Below are 16,781 nucleotides of genomic sequence, written 5' to 3' on the forward strand. Positions count from 1 at the left end.
ACCCATTTAGGATTAAGTTGTTATATTATTTTAGTTGGATGAAGTGAATATGACTAATTATCACATGATTATCCATTTATGATTAAGTTATGTGATTAGTTTAATTAGATGGGATGAATATGACTAATTATCACATGATAATCCATCTAGGATTAAGTTGTGAAATTATTTTAGTTGTATGGGATGGATATAACTAAATACCATATAATTATTCATTTAAGATTAAGTTATGAAATTCAATCTAATTAATCAAACCAAACAACCGGCTCTCATAAATATAAATTTTTCCATATAAGCATATATCATGTTTAATATATGCACAATGCAGTATATTTAGTTGTTAGGTACACCACCTTCATTTTTTAAAGGTGTGCTAATTCGGCATCTACGGTATGATTTAAGTTGTTGATAAAATAATTCTATATGGCGCAACCTATTATACTAGGTATGGTTGGAGTGTCTCAATTCGTATTCCATAAATTTATAGTTGTTGTCAGAAAAAATTAGTAGTACTATAACATTTTTTGATAATGTAGACAATGTTTCACCTCTCATTTTAACTAAATAATAATAAGAATCAAGGTGCGTTTCATGCTACACGAAAATAAATTATTTCGAAAATAAAATGAGCGAACTAACTAATAAATTATTCCAAAAGAAAGAAAAATGATCCATTTTAAAATGCAATCTATAACTAATTAACTGTGGACCTAATAAAATTTATTGAAGGTTTTGAAGACAACATTAGTCTATTACAGACCTCATTAAATATGCTTGATTTCCCCAGTAACTCAAAGTAAAGATAATCTATTCCTTAAAAATGGGGAACAAGCAATAAGATTAAACTAAAAATGACCATAATCCGGGGGTGATAAAAACGACGAATCCATGAAAGTACAACGGCAGAGCTGAAAAACCGAAACATATGACCTTCGCCAATGGCATTGAGTGCTCGAAGAAAGTGGCTTCTTGATTCTTGATGAGCTTCAATGATGCCTGAATCAGTCGACAAAGATTTTCACGAACATCGTATTGCTAGTAGCTAGGGATGAAACAATGGTGGTGAATATAAAGATATGTAGACTTACATCAGACGAAGGTACGGTGATTGGTGTCCTGGTTGACTTTTATTTGGGAATCTTCTTCCTCTTGATTAAGACTCCCATTTGAAGATTCTGATATCTCAGCTGTGAGTCTTTCGTGCTTTTCTTTCAATTCTGGAAAAGCTATGGCCTCCTTGATAGCTTGCTTCATTTCGGTAACCAAAGATAGAATCTTAGCTTTAGAGTCTTCGTCTGGTGAGTTTCCAAGTATCTCCACCTCTGCCTTCAGCAGCTCGATCCTTTCTTTCAAATCTGATGAATTGACAACATCATCGATAATCATGTGGACTTCTTCATTGAAGGAATTTATCTTTTCCAAGGCGGCGTCTTGGTTTTTAGGAACCACCTGCAGCCCCAGGGATTTAAGAACAGTCTTAAATTCTGACTCCAATTCTCCATTCAATCGCATGACCTTCTCCTTTATCTCCGGACTGGAATCGAGATCTGATGCTCCTAATCCTAAATTTGCGATTTCAGCCTTGAGCGTCTCAACCTTGTGTTTTACATCAGGCCGATTCATGAACTCACCAAATCTCTTATTAATTTCGATTTTCAGTTCATCTTTGTTGGTGCCGGACTTGGATAACTCTTTCAGCATTTCAATCTTCGATATCAGGCTGTTGTAATTGGGAGCAGAAGGGAGATTTTTGGCAAATTCACCCTGTAGCTGTTCAATCTTTTCATCCAAAGCATGTAGATTTCTCCCCTTTGCAGCTTCTTCTCTCAGGGTCGAAAACTTCTCCTCCATACCCAGAGCTTTTACAGCTTCATCGTATTCATAGTCGATCTCTATCTCCAACTTTTCCATCATCTCTTTCAAACCCCTCTGTGGGCGTGCTGTTCCTGATGACTTACTAGCTTCCAATACCTGATGTTTCAGCTTTTCAACCTCGTCCCTCAACTCTGATTCAGAAGTCATGCTGATTGGGACTATAGGATCTTCCTTCTTTTTCATGTTGACTTTTCTAATTGGATCAACCGGGATTCCTTCTTGGAACCCACCAACCTCAAGTGTACCCATTTTACGGAACTTCTGAGCCCGATGCTTTAATAAAGTTTCAGTATCCATTTTCACAAGTTCCTGCAGACACCAAACATCCGAGGTTTCTTATGAGTATAGCATACCTACTAGAATGGATAAGAATCATGAACTACTTACATCCATTGATTCAATAATTGCAGCTTTAATTTGTTGAGAAGTCCAATGCGGATCCGTATGTCCACCGCCAAGAGGTTCCTACAAGGAATGGGCCAAAGATCTTAGCAATGCATTACAAAGATGTGCAGAAATCAGTAGTATATGGTTTTAAATTTATCAAACCAAAGAAATCCTAGCTTGATAGTTGATGTGATTAATTTAAAACCAAACTGCAAATGATGCAAATTCCAGTATGTGGAATATATATGACCTTTCTATATCTTCCAAAATTAGTTAATTCCGAGAAGATAATAACAGGATTATAGATGGCTTGGCAGTTCATCAAATGTTTTCTAGTTATTAGCATGAAATGAAATAATAATTGAAGGACAAGAACTACAAAAGAAAACAAAGGAAGAGGAAATATTACAGGGATGGCACCATCACAAATTTGTAGCTTAATGAGCTCTGTAGCTGTAATTTTTAGCTTCTCAGCAGCCTGTTAAGAAACAGAAGCATATAATGTTATAATCATGGAATCTACTCCTTATTTGAACACCGGGTCTGACATTCTTGAACCAACCTTTGGAGAAGCTTTTGCTGTCTTCCATAAGATGGCAGCACATGCTTCAGGACTGTCGCATGGAAATGGAAAGGACAGATCAGAATTAGATTAATTAAGCAAGGATTAAATGAATATGCAAATTACTATCATGACGAAAGTAACTGAAGAAGCCATAAAAGCATGTAATGATATAACAAAAGCATTAACTGCAGTCAAAGCACCTGGCGACATAGAAAACTGCATTTTCAAGCATTAAAAGCTTGTTAGCACAACCAATGGCCAGAGCTCCACCCGAACCTCCTTCACCGATGACAATTGAAACAATTGGTACTTTCAAACCAAACATGGTCCTCAAATTAAATGCAATGGCTTCTCCCTGTTGATGAAGAGTAAGAAATTAGCAAATCAATACTTCATTTCACAATAAAATAAATTTTCGCTATAGAGATGTGGTCCAATACTTGGCCCAATTCCTCAGACTTGAGATCAGCATATGCCCCGGGAGTGTCAATGAAAGTGACAATAGGAAATCCATGATGATCTGCATAGTACATCATCCGCAGTGCCTTTCTATAGCTGTTGAAAAAATATCCCACCATTAGAAATTAATACAAAAATTATTGCCTCATTTTAAATCTTACTGAAATGTTGGAAAATAGAAACTCAATTGTTTGACACAGCATTACACAAGCTTCCAAAGCAAAAAACTCATGATATAGCACAAAATAATCTCTTCCCAAATTCGATATGCATACCCATGAGGAGTGGGCATCCCAAAGTTCCTTTGGATATTCTCTTTCGTGTTCCTGCCCTTCTGATGGCCCATGAACATGTAGCTTCTGCCGTTAATTGTACCAAGTCCGGTGACAATGGCAGGATCATCATATCCAGCTCGATCACCATGGAGCTCCACAAACTATACGCATGGAAATGATAAGATTAAGCATCCATATCACCCTTCATTATTTATTTTGTGTGAACTACCCACTTTTATATTTAAGATAATTTTATGCAGAATTGCATATAAAGACTAGAGGCTTGGTGCAGAATAGCTGTCATACCGTCTCTGTGATGTTGAAGATATGATCAAGGAATGTTGGTCTGTTCGGATGCCTTGCAATGTTCACACGTTGTATAGGAGTCAAATGCGTGTATAGGTCTTTCAGAGCCTGCAATCAATGTGGGAAATAAGATGAATTACCAATGACATTGATTGGAAATAATAAGAGCCCGCAGAATTGCAGTCTAAATCTCAAAATGGCCCAAAACTGTTCATCATAACAAGTTGATAGGCATGCAATTGTGGCTTAAGATGGAACATTATGTGGAAACATGATTGAACAGAAAATGGCAATGACACCAGATGCTACAGGCTAAACCTGATGGTATTTGTTCTCCAGTGAGATAATCTGATCACTGAAATCGAGACCAGTTTCATTTGCCATCTTTTGCACCTACACCAAGAAAAGCAATAAAAGATCAAATCAAGACATCAAAATTTCAGTGTCTAGGTTTCATGTGAAGAAAATACTAATGCTCCCTTCATTGTGATTATTTGGTCTATGTTGGACGCACACATAGATGATTACAGGCAAATCAGCTATCATAATCGTCAATGAAGCATTTCCCAAAAGTTCAAGTACTCAAATATTTTAATTTTCAGGACCACATTACAGTGCGTTTATAAATTACTACTGAATATAGAATGATCAAACAATCAGGGTAGATGGAGTAGGAGTACTATAGAGGATTAAAAGAGCCATACATCAACTATTTTCTTTTGCAAATCCATGAGAGGTTTCTCAAAATCCAAAGTCACTGGTTTTGGCTTCTCTTTCAAAGGCTTGAAAGGTGAGAGGTGGCTAAGCACTCCACCCTTCACACTGAGATCGGGATCTTCTGGCCAAGGATATTCATTCTTCTTCCCTTTCTTAACCTTTGCCACTATGGAAAAGTCTCTTCTTCTTGCTCCAAGACGGGATCTTCCAAGGGCCTTGAGGGGTACATCACAAATGCCATTACACAAACTCCCAAGAAGATCTGAAGCAGTAGGTTTCGAGGCCAAGTTCCCAGCTAATAACGCTGGAGATTGCGCCATGCTAGCCATGTTTCTGGTGCAACAAAAACAATTAGGTGTGAGTCAATAAAAAACTCACAAAGATACTAAAAGTATTAAGAAAAGAACTGATGGAGCCAAATAGCAACCAACCAAAATTCAAAAAATGAACAATTTAAATACTTCAAACAAATCTGATTGATGAATCACATAGAACCCATAGGTTTGAAGGCTTAAAGATTTAGATCATATAAGGTATTAGCTGCAGCAATGGAACCAAACACAACCGTACCAGATAGTTTTCAGTTTATAAAAGTTAAGCTTAAATTGCAGTCCCAAGCTTACACAGCGACCTATACTTCAGTAATCATCTCGAAATCAAATTAATACACGGATAGGAAAATGCAGCTAAATCAAACAAAATCAAAAAAATTATGCACAAAAAATAAATCAACAACGCTAAAAGCAGACGGATCTCCAGCTCCAGGAATCCAGGATCAGAAAGTTGCACCTCAACAACCTTATTTTTTCAACAACAAACACAAATATTGTGTCATAGATTGGTACCTCTCGCACTCAGCTGTATATTTAAAACAGGAAAACACTCCGAGAAACAATCGCAAACACCAAATTACGCGCTCATCCAAGCATTTCAGGAAATGACCTAATCCAAACAAAAAGAAAACAGGCGAGAAACAAACCTAGATGGAATGCAGCAGCAATCGGAGAGATCCGATTAAGAGATTCGAGTATCGGATGTGAGCTCTCCTGCGCTTTAGATAGAGGGAGGTAGGGAGAGAGAAGGGGAAATGGTATTAGAACAGCTGAAGCATAGGGCAAATCGTCAGCGAGAGCTTTGGCTTTGTGCTAATTCACACACAGATTCACACTGAAAATAACGATGCAGTTTTTTCACCCATATACATATTCATCTCCTTTTTTTCGATGTTTTCTATGCCTGCCAAATCTAGCTGCGTTTTCCTTTTTTTTTTCTTTTTTTTTTTCTCTTTTTAGCAACGGACATTACAAGAAATAACCTAATTTCATTCAAACTGAAATTAATTATCTAATCATTTCCTCAAACTTTATAATTTATATATAGTAGATTAAAAAGCTTTTAATGTAAATGCCATATTCAAATGGTTAAATTTTCATGAACTATATAACTAGATCAAAACAAAATCGTTTCATTACAAAATATATTAGATAAATCAAATTGAGTTTACTCAATTGAATCAAAGCTTATAAGTGTATATGATTGCTCTTTCATTTAATTGAGTTCAAAAGTTGATTTAACTAATTTGTTTGGTCCATAACTTTATAAATTTAGAGTGAATTACATAAATGGTACCTGATCTTTCACTTTCGCACGAAAACGGTACCTGATCTTTATTTTATATCGTTTATGGTACCTCGTCACTAAAATACCCCCTTTCCAATTCAGAATGACATCCATGTCCCAGAGGGTAGGTTTGTAATTCCAATTGATGTCATTATTATTGTGGCAGATTGCCTCACTACTGTATTTGAATTTTAGCACCAAGTCATATCAAACTTTTTTTTTTCCCTTTTTATATATATATTTTACTCAACTCCCCTTTTGTCTATTTCTTCTCTCATTTCCTTCTTTCTTCTTTGTTTCTTCAATGTCTAGGTTGTCAAGTACTTACGAAAGTTACTCGGGTGAAGGAAGAAACGGGTGTCGTTGGCTTAGAGTTGAGTACGAAAATTGTTGGTGTCGCCAAAGAGCAAGTCTCAAAATAGTGGCTGACGCACGACGAGAATCTTACGGTATGTTGTACTTCGTTTGCGAGAAGAAAGGTAAGGTTGGGGGTTGTCATTTTTTTCAATGGTGTTATCCAAAGTCGATGGACAAGGATTCTGTTGGGCAGATTCGTCGAGAAGACGTTGACGAAGTTGAATCACAAAGTTGTGAAGATCGAAAGTGTGGCCGGACAGTGGGAGCTGGATGTAAAGGGAAAGAATTTTTTCTTGTATGTGTTGCTTGTTGTTCTTTAGTTGTTGCAATTGCTGCTATGGTTATTAGTTTGGTAAATTAGATCCGTCTATTGGAAGCTTAGTGTAATACAATTATGTTCAGTTGATTTGGGGAAGACAACTACATTTGTTATTATTTTGGTACTACATTTGTTATTATTTTGGTAGTAATGGTGTTATTATTTAGTACTATTGGTTTTGGTACTGCAGTTGTTATTATTTTGGCACTACATTTGTTATTATTTTGGTAATAGTAAACTACGACTAATTATTTTGATACTACATTGTTATTATTTTCGTATAATGGTGATAATAAAATGTCTATTGGTGTGTTAATATTTTGGTACTACATTTGTTATTATTTTAGTACTGATGGTGATAATAAAATGTGAATTATATTTGGTACTATTGGCGATAATAAAACGTGAATTAAATTTCAACACCCTAAAATGATTGCGAAAAGTAAGACATATCAAACATGAAAGACAAAAATATCTATGCAAAGTTCATAACCATAAACTGTAGATTGTTATGCTTACAACAAACGAAAGCTGGATCGTAGATTCACTATAAACCTGACAAAAATCATCACCAGTCTGCCATCCCCATGGGGATACCATGTCCAAAAAATCAAAAACCACCTGAAATGCTAGGCTTCAATCGAAGTCCGTAAAGTTCAAAGTTCATGACAAAACAAGGCAGACTGCACGTGATTTTCACAAAATGAAACACAACACCACAACAAAATCCCACAATGACACCCACAAGTTTAATCTGCGTTTCTGCGACGGCCACACCTCTGAGCCCTCCTGGTGACGCTTATTGGACGAGGTGGACCTGCCGCTCCTGCTGTCCCCCGAGTAGGCTGCCCTCTCCCAGCTGCTGGTGCTTGTCTGGCCGGAGCAACCCGCGGTGCGGCAGTTGATCGACTTGAAGATGGCCCCGCACCAGATTGCGGCTGGCTAGAAGATGCTCCACTCCTTTGACTAGTCGGTGTCGGTGGTCGAGGGTCGTTTTGACAGGTTCTCCTGTTGTGCCCTATCTGACCGCATCGACTGCACGTGATCAAGGTTGACCGCATAAGTTCTTCGACCCCATTCTCACGATATTGTACCTGTGTTTCCCAACAAGCAAAATTATGGTAACTTAGTGGCATTACCTGATTTTTGTAGCATAACATAAGTACCTACTTATCAAATTAAATGTATCAACTGATTTTGCTTTCATTTAAAATTGGAAAAAAGTGGAATCAGATGTGAGAATATCACAATGATGTGGCATCAGTTAAAGGCTATAGGAGTATAATATTGCAAAACTTGTTTGGATTTCACTTATTTGCAAGAGGATAGAAAGCATGCACTTATTTCTAATTAATTTAATTACTACAAAGATGTATCTGTATTATGGTAACTTAGTGCTCATACCTGATTTTGTTCTCTTCTAACCTTGCGTGGGCGGCCACGTTGCCTTTTTGTGTTAGGGGGAACCAACTCGAAACCAACTTCCGACGATCTAGGCCAATTTTCCATCCCGTTGATAGGATACAAGACATGCTCGTAGAGGGCAGTCATGCGGATCCGTGAGTAATACTCAGACACATAATCTGTGATGGAATCGCCGATCTTCAAAATGGAGGCTGCCGCATGCACACATGGGATACCTCTGAGTTGCCAAAGCCTACACGTGCATTTCTTTGTTTGCAAATTCACCACAAACTGACCATAAGGGCCAGTGACTTGGTATTCATGCTCACCGTTCCACAACGATCTCCACGAGGTCGACTCTGCGGCTGCTTTATCAATAATCTCCTTGATCACAGGAGGTACCGGGAAATCATAGTTCTTCACCCACTGACCTCTGATCTGTATGCGCTCCAGCTGCTGTGTTCGAATCTCCTCCAGCATGGTTATTATTGGCTTCTCTCGAGCAAGAACAATCTTTGAGTTAAACGTCTCACACATGTTGTTGAGCTACACGACGTGTCACGTATTAAAATAATTGACAATGTGAAGTCAATATAAAGGAATACCTTGTACTGTACTTGCAGTTAGTAGGTTACCTGTGTATCACAAAGAGTGTGCTCAGAGAAGAAGGCCTTAATCCATTTCTCCTTCGGGGCAACTCTAGTCAGATACTGGTGTGCATTTGTGTTGAACACTTGCATTGCATCCATATTTTGGTCAAACTCCACGACCGTTGTGCTAGATGAAATCCCCCACATCCTCTTCTTCAATATGTCTCCGGAGAAGCGCTTCTTGTAGTTGTTGTACATATGTTGTACGCAAAATCGGTGTTCGCTTTGTGGATATTTTTCACCAATTACCATACCCAAGCCCTGCATAAAGTAAATTGAAATAAATACAAAATTTATACTTCATATACAATAGAAAATGTTGTACCTTTTGTTGGTCCGACATAAAAACATATCTAGGAGGATTAGCCGATATATCCAGATCCTCGTCTAGGAAATCCAGAAACCAATGCCATTGCTCGTAGCTTTCGGTCTCGGCAACTGCCCAAGCTATTGGCCACCATCCATTGTTGGGATCGATGCCGATAGCGGTGAAGAGCTGACCCTTGTACATCCCACGCAAGAAACATGCGTCAAGGAAGATTATTGGTCGACAAAAGCGTTTCCATCCAACCTTCAATGGCCCTAAACAAATATAAATCCTACGGAACCGAGGGCCAGAGCTCGAGCTCGTTCTTTCATCATCGTAGTGTATGTGGACAGTTGATCCAGGATGCGTCCTCAATAACTCCTCCTTGTAGTAAAAAAGTCTCTTGTACTGATCCCCAATCTTTCCATAGATGCCTTGCAGTGCCGTTTCTTTAGCCCGATTTGCCTTCATTCTGCTGATAGTTGATCCGAATTGCTCATCTACACATTGTCGAATAGCTGTCAGTGGAATGTGAGGGTTCGCTTTGATCTTTTCTATGAACCGTTGCCCTAACCACTTCGACGTGATCCATCGATTATTCTGTACCCTGGAGCAAGTGAGCGAATGTCTTCTATTCATCGTCTGTACAACATAGTCTGTCATGTTATGAATGGGATTCTTCCTGAAGTAAACGAACCACTGACAGCCACGTCCAAGGCACACGGCTCTTAACCTTTTCCTGTTATTGACCTTGATGTGGATATCCCTCTTCGACAACACTGAATACTGTCGGAGTGTCTCCCTAATGTACTCTCTATCACCGAACACATCCCCAACACTCCAGTCCGGCAAGCCATCAGTGAGAGTGAATGTGCGACAACGAATATTGGTCCTACGCCTACCTTCTTCAAGATCAGTTGTGTCATGTAGATCGGTATTCGCCAAATCATTAAGCATGTCGGCTTCTTCTGCCAGCTGCCACCCATCATCCTTCCTTTTAGTAATTTTTGCTGAGAATGATCTCTTCCTCGTGGTTTTGGAGGCATTCGAACCAGATGCTATTAAGGGACCGCTTGGGTTTGCAGAAGTATCTACTTCAACATCAGTACTTGCCCGGACTAGCTCCTCGAAGTACGAAGAAAAGAGCTGCTCGTCTCTACACATGTTGTTGACAGATATGACCTGGACAACATCATCGTCTGAATCTTCATCACTACCCTCGTTGTGTAGAGGGCAATCTTCCCAACTTTGAGGCGTCTGGGCTTCTAATCCCACTATGTTCTCCCCTGCTGCAGCTAGGTTTTCCTCTTCAACTTGGGGTCTGCCCCCGCCCAAGTTATCATCTAGAGGAGCTGCATCGGCCAAGTTTTGCGAAGCTTGAACATCAACTCCGCCAACATTCTCCTTCATCTGTTGCCCTGCTCCACCTTCAACCCAATTTTCAAGGTATTGCTCCCAATTTTCCCAATTTTCTACCAAGTTATCAATGAACGAATACTCATGTGGTTCACACAAATTACACAAATTATTCAAATCGGGTCTATACACTTCATTCTCGGTTCCCAAGCAACTTTCCACTCCACTGCCTGGTGCATCGGATGATACTTCAACAGGCTATACCACATAACGTAACAACACAGTAGATACCTAATGTTAGTACACTCATCAACTCCTAGTAACCACTAATTTCATAATATTAAATACGATACCCACTTTATAACCAACTGTTTCAGTCTGTGGGGCTGGTTGAATTTGCACAAATGATTCCTGTAGGACTTGCTCCTCAACTTGTACATTTGGTTGTGACTGTGCAGGTTCAAATGGAACATCAGTAATTTTCTCTACTCTATGCGCTGCCACACGATGCTACAAAAAAATTTAAATGAAGTTAGTACACCCTAAATTCAAAAAAAATTTAAAGGCAGTTGGCTGAACATCAACTACTTCAACTACGGTTTCTTGTAGGGCTTGCTCCTCAAATGCAGGCTGAACAAATGATTCCTGTAGAACTTGCTCCTCAACTTGCACATATGGTTGCGGCTGTGCAGGTTCAAATGGAACATCAGTAATTTTCTCTACTCTATGCGCTGCCACACGATGCTACAAAAAATTCAAATGAAGTTAGTACACCTTAAATTCAAAAAAAAAAATCAAATGCAGTTGGCTGAACATCAACTACTTTAACTACTGTTTCTTGTGGGGCTTGCTCCTCAACTTGCACAGATGAAGGTGTATCAACTAGTGTTGCTTCGGGCTGTAAGGTTGGCCGATCATCTCTCAACTACAAAAAAATGCAAAAGAAGAGACAGTTAAAATAAATTTCAGTTTAAGTTCAAAAATAATAACACATGCAGTACCCAAAAAATAAATTTCAGTTTAAGTGCGAAAAAATAATAACACATGCAGTACCCAAAAAATAAATTTCAGTTTAGGTTCAAAATAATAACACATGCAGTACCCTAAATTCAAGTACCTGTTCCACAGTTGCACTAAATTCATCCATCAAAAATTTCAAAATTCTTGATTCATCTACCTCTTTCTTTCTCCATTCTTCACGTGCTTTAGCCAAACTACTCACTAAATAGTCTTCGAACTCTACATCCTGCTCATACCACTCAAGCAAAGGTATTCCAGGATTGACCTTCGCCTTCTTCAGCGGCTTCTGTTTCGACACAACCAGAGGGGGCTCGTCGATTTCCTCTATCACTACACCCTTCGACTTAGGACTGAAATAATCCTTCATATATGCCTCTTGGTCCTTATGCTTTCGGGCTCTCGCTTCAACTTCGGTGATCTCCAAAACATAAACATGCACAATTCTCTCTAGTTTGTTAGCCAACTTTTTGAATCTCTTCAAGTGTTCCTCATCAATAAGTGGTTCGAGAGGATGACCAACTTTAGTGCCATGACATGCTTGATTGTGGGAAGGATGGCAGTAGTAGAACTCACAAATGTATTCTCTGCGATAACCTAATTTAAGCACAATGGATGACAAGTCCAACAATTCGAATTGCCGGATAGTACAATTATCCACATAATTCAACATACCCCCTACATATTCTTCGCCAACAAATATACCCCCATGGTGAACGGCCAAACTAAACCTATCAGGCCTTCCAGCTGAGTGACAATGAATGTAAAAAATCATTAACAAACAAATCAAGTAATACCCCAATTCAATGGAAAAAAAATTGCAGCTGGCGATGCCACTACATTCCTTCATCAATGAATTATATATAAAAAATAAAATAAACTTGAATAACGTAAAATGTGTATGTGTTACTCTAACCACATGACTACGGTACTGATTTCTTGATATATAGGGTAATAATATGATCACCAAATGCAGATTGCAGAAACATGAAATGCTCAAGATTCTATGAAAAATAAGAAAAAATGACAACTTTTTGCATTCATAAATCCATGGTGCAAAAAAAAAAATTCGCAGTGCCCAAGAAATGCGGATGAAACAAACATTGGAGCATTAGCTAAATTCATGGTGCAAAAAAGCAAAAGAAACAACAATTAAAAAACCGTTTAAGACTCACCAAAAAAAAAAAGCCGTTTAAGAATAACAAAAAAATCAGTCATATGTATATAGATATAGAAAAATAGTTGTTCACTTACAATTGCAGCTACGGACTAAACTTTTTTTTTGCCCTCCTTTAACTTTGTTGCCAACACCAATGCCGAAGGGGAAACAAATATTTACTATGACTGTTGAATTTAAGATTACTGCAAAATCGAGCAATGAAACCAAAAAAACTCACCGTATTCATTTTTCGGGTTGAATATATTCTGTCCACGACCACGGATGTCCCACGTCTCCTCGTCTACATCTATTATATGAGGAGCTTCATAGCCAACCCCGGAGCTAGAAGCTTTCGATTTTGAAGACGACGCCCGCCCTCTTTTCTTGGGGGGCATTTCTCACCGTTTAACGTCAATAGCACAACACCGACGGTCGATTTCTTCAGTCGGCCGGACGTCAGATTGAGTGGAAGGGAGGTAGAGTGAGAGTGGTAGATGAAACGGTGGAGGTTTTAAGTGAGAGAGTGAGAAAGTGAGATGAAGTGGCATGGTGGAAGGATGTTTAGTGAAAATGAAATTGTTGACGTGTCAACCATCCATTGAAGTAAAACATAAGACAAAAATAATGTTACTGTGCATGAGATCAAATCATCAAAAATTCGCTCCTAACACTTTGCATCAAATCTTCAGAAATTCGCTCCTGACACCCTGAATATCTGCAAAAATCAGACATTTTTTATTTCCAAAATTACCCCCATCTACCTAATTTGTCCTTACGGGGTAATTTGGGGCGAAATTTATGCTAGGTACCGAAATTGTGATTAATAGATACCATAAACGATATAAAATAAAGATCAGGTACCGTTTTCGTGCGAAAGTGAAAGATCAGGTACCATTTATGTAATTCACTCTAATTTGATTATAAGTCTAGTGCATTAGTGTATCTTCAATTTTATCAACCTGGACTATTAATATTATTATTATTGTTATTATTATTATTATTTTGGAAATTTTTATCAACACGCATATGAGTCAGTTGTCACATTATGAGTTAGGTGATACTTAGGTAGGATTTATTCTTTGATTATTTTCATTGTGGAGCAGTTGACAACTATATTAACAACAAATTGATTGAGCTCATTTAAATTAAATAGTCGCATTTCTGATAAATTATTGCTAGGTAACTATTGAGTTAAATGATAAATTATAGGTACGTCTTATTACTTTTTAGTAAATTTGTTGAATTATATATAATATACAAGTAATAATTTAAGTAGTAATTCATATGGTGGATTCATTATCTTATTATAGGAGTATAAATTTATGGTCATGAATTCAAATTTACAAAAAGTTCATTTTTTTTATTTCACAAATTTACACCCGAATTTATACATATTCCACATACATTAAATTCACCACTCACAATTGATTGAGTTTTGAAAAATGCAATCTAGTTAACTCTTATACATGTTTTGTGACTTATATTATGAACACAATCCGTGAATATTAATGTCGCTTACTCAATATTCTCATTGTTTTTAATAAATATAGTTTGATTCACTATATAAATTATTATTGGCAACATTACTTTTATAAATTAATAAAAATAAGGTTCAGTTTGTTCTTTTATTCATTTATCTAAAGTTGAGAAAATAAATAAATTGATTTTATATTATTATTTAATTGGTAAAATTAATGACCTCAATAATTACTTACGATGTATTAAAATTAAAATAAATGTATAAAATAAGATAAATAACGTTAACATATCCTAAATGAGGAAGATGTTCGCCAATAATGCTCACATAAGTGACAATATTCCACTATATACGTATTACTAGTAATTAGTTTGGACGTAGGAGTCAATTAGATCTTTAGGGTGTGTTGGATGGGCGACTATTAGCTGCCGAACAAATGGTACTCATTTGCAGAAGTTCTTTGCTTGTATCATATCCTTGTGAATCATCACCTCAATGAAACACAAGCAATCTTTATTGGCTCTCATGGCACTATCAATGGCTTCAATCAGTTATTCCTCACATCCAACCTTCGTAGTCCAACATTTGCCTTTGCCATTGCAGATTGCATCAACCAAACCGGTATAGTTCCAATTCTTGATCACATTATACGGCCCGTCGTGAATCACTGCTTCGAGGTGTAGCCGCCGATGTTTATCAAGAAGATTATGCTATTCTACCCACATCCGAGCATCGTTGACACTCCTGCACCGTCATCTATAAATATAGCATCTCAACTTATTTTACAGCTATTGTCGTAAATTAGTATAGTAAGTGTTTAGATTTAAAGTTTTTATACCCACTTCCCGGATATTATTCCTCAGCTAAGTATCTATGAGTATTTATTTTTAACTAATATGCCCCCGGTCATTCACAATCGTATCTCTTATTCATCCATTATTCATCTCTATTTTTCATTATTAATGGGCTCTACAATACTACTTTTTTACTTAATTCATAATTAAGAAACAAAACCTCCAACCCCTCTATCTTTTATCAATCTCTCCTTTCACTATTCATGGATCATAGTACTACTTATGTTCTTTAATTTAAATGCAACTAATAAAAATAAATGTTTAATCAAAAAAATTTCATTAAAAAACTGAAAAGTTACCAATTAAAATCTTAAAAATTAAAAATGCATAATTTAAAACAAACATAATTAAAATCCCAGAAAATAAAAAAAGTATATAATTAAAATACTAGAAAATAAAAAAAAATACACAATTAAAATCATTCAAAATTACTCTGTCGGCAACTGCGGATCATCCTGAGACGCTGGCGTCATTGTCTAAACAGGGGGAGACCCAATTGAGCCCTCAAGAACTGAATCCCATCAAGGTGTAATTGTAATTGGATTTGCATCATACGGGAAGAAAGTGTTCGTGAGTGAAAAATGAAGTGATGAAATGAGGTTATTTATAGGTAAGTGAGGAAGAATTAAAAAATAAAATATTTTTAAAAAACTACCAATTTTATAAATATTTAATTAAAAAAAATCTCGAATCTCTGATTTGTTTTTAAATAATACTCTCTTTGTTCCTTAAAAATAGAAACTTTTGAAACAATATGGATTTTAATGCAAAATTGGTAAAAAAAGAGATAGATAGAAAGAAAAGTGTGTTAATGGAAAACGGGTCCCACCTCACTAGAGAGAAAGAAATTTCCTGAAAATGAAAGTATCTATTTATAGGGGACGAACCAAAAATGAAAGAATTTCTATTTTTAAGGGATGAAGGGAGTAATAATATTAAATCGCGAAAAAACGATGTCTATTTGCGGGTCGGCGATTGGGCGGCACGCCCAAATGCCAGCGCGCCACATGGGGAGAGGGGCGCTGGCTCGTCACCTTCCCCGCCAACGCGCTGCAACCAATATAACGAGTCACGTAAATTTAAAGTTTTAAAATGATTTTGAGGAAAGGGAAAGTGGTTAGTTTTTACTACTATATAATAAGAATTGACATTAATACCCTTTAAGTTTATTTAGTAATTTTTTAATTTAAATTATATTCCACTTGACATTATTTGAACCACTATATTTTACTATAATCTAATTACTAAGATTTACTCTTAATTTGAAATTGCTAATTACTCCTAGTTAGCAATTGATCACAACTCATTGCACGTAAATACATATCCCATGTAAAGTTTCTTTTTTAATATTAATGCGTATGCTTTCAGATTTTCTAATATATCATTGTCGGATAACTTCAATCAAATTACTTCCTCCGTCTTCCATTAATTATCCACTTTTGTCATTTTTGTCCTCTCCGTTAATTGTCCGCTTTAACTACCATAAATGGTAATTTTTCAACTCACTTTCCTTTACATTTCTTATTACCCGTGTTGGACCAAAATGAATAATTATTGGGAGATAGATGGAGTAATATTTTGTGTGAGTCATTGTAATTTAGATATTTTCTGAATTCTGAAATGTGTTGGTTTAACTTTTCTAAAGATGTCAACTCTTTTATGACGTGCATATGGTGC

General features: G+C 36.9%; 2 protein-coding genes and 1 long non-coding RNA gene across 3 annotated transcripts; 1 reads left to right on the top strand and 2 right to left on the bottom strand.

Annotated features, from left to right (window-relative positions):
• Positions 1-689: 689 nt before the first annotated feature.
• Positions 690-5,846, bottom strand: LOC125222188 (acetyl-coenzyme A carboxylase carboxyl transferase subunit alpha, chloroplastic). Its single transcript, XM_048124680.1, has 12 exons — positions 5,564-5,846; positions 4,572-4,917; positions 4,186-4,260; positions 3,868-3,975; positions 3,562-3,722; positions 3,268-3,382; positions 3,028-3,182; positions 2,825-2,876; positions 2,672-2,740; positions 2,263-2,340; positions 1,089-2,184; positions 690-996 (listed from the first exon to the last, which is right to left on the bottom strand). Exons 2-11 carry the CDS (start codon positions 4,911-4,913, stop codon positions 1,090-1,092), a joined length of 2,250 nt encoding a protein of 749 aa, XP_047980637.1. The 5' UTR covers positions 4,914-4,917; positions 5,564-5,846; the 3' UTR covers positions 690-996; position 1,089.
• Positions 5,847-6,210: 364 nt separating this feature from the next.
• LOC125224485 lies at positions 6,211-7,137 on the top strand. The gene is made up of 2 exons (XR_007176879.1): positions 6,211-6,328; positions 6,517-7,137. It is a non-coding gene; the product is annotated as an uncharacterized LOC125224485 (long non-coding RNA).
• A 350-nt stretch (positions 7,138-7,487) lies between these two features.
• LOC125221379 lies at positions 7,488-13,168 on the bottom strand. The gene is made up of 9 exons (XM_048123497.1): positions 13,012-13,168; positions 11,715-12,361; positions 11,421-11,522; positions 11,186-11,341; positions 10,955-11,107; positions 9,260-10,855; positions 8,920-9,195; positions 8,285-8,830; positions 7,488-7,974 (listed from the first exon to the last, which is right to left on the bottom strand). The coding sequence occupies exons 1-9, from the start codon at positions 13,166-13,168 to the stop codon at positions 7,630-7,632; spliced, it is 3,978 nt and encodes a 1,325-aa protein (XP_047979454.1). The 3' UTR covers positions 7,488-7,629.
• Between the last annotated feature and the right edge of the window lie 3,613 nt (positions 13,169-16,781).

This window comes from Salvia hispanica, chromosome 4, assembly GCF_023119035.1.
Source record: "Salvia hispanica cultivar TCC Black 2014 chromosome 4, UniMelb_Shisp_WGS_1.0, whole genome shotgun sequence".
NCBI lineage: Eukaryota > Viridiplantae > Streptophyta > Magnoliopsida > Lamiales > Lamiaceae > Salvia > Salvia hispanica.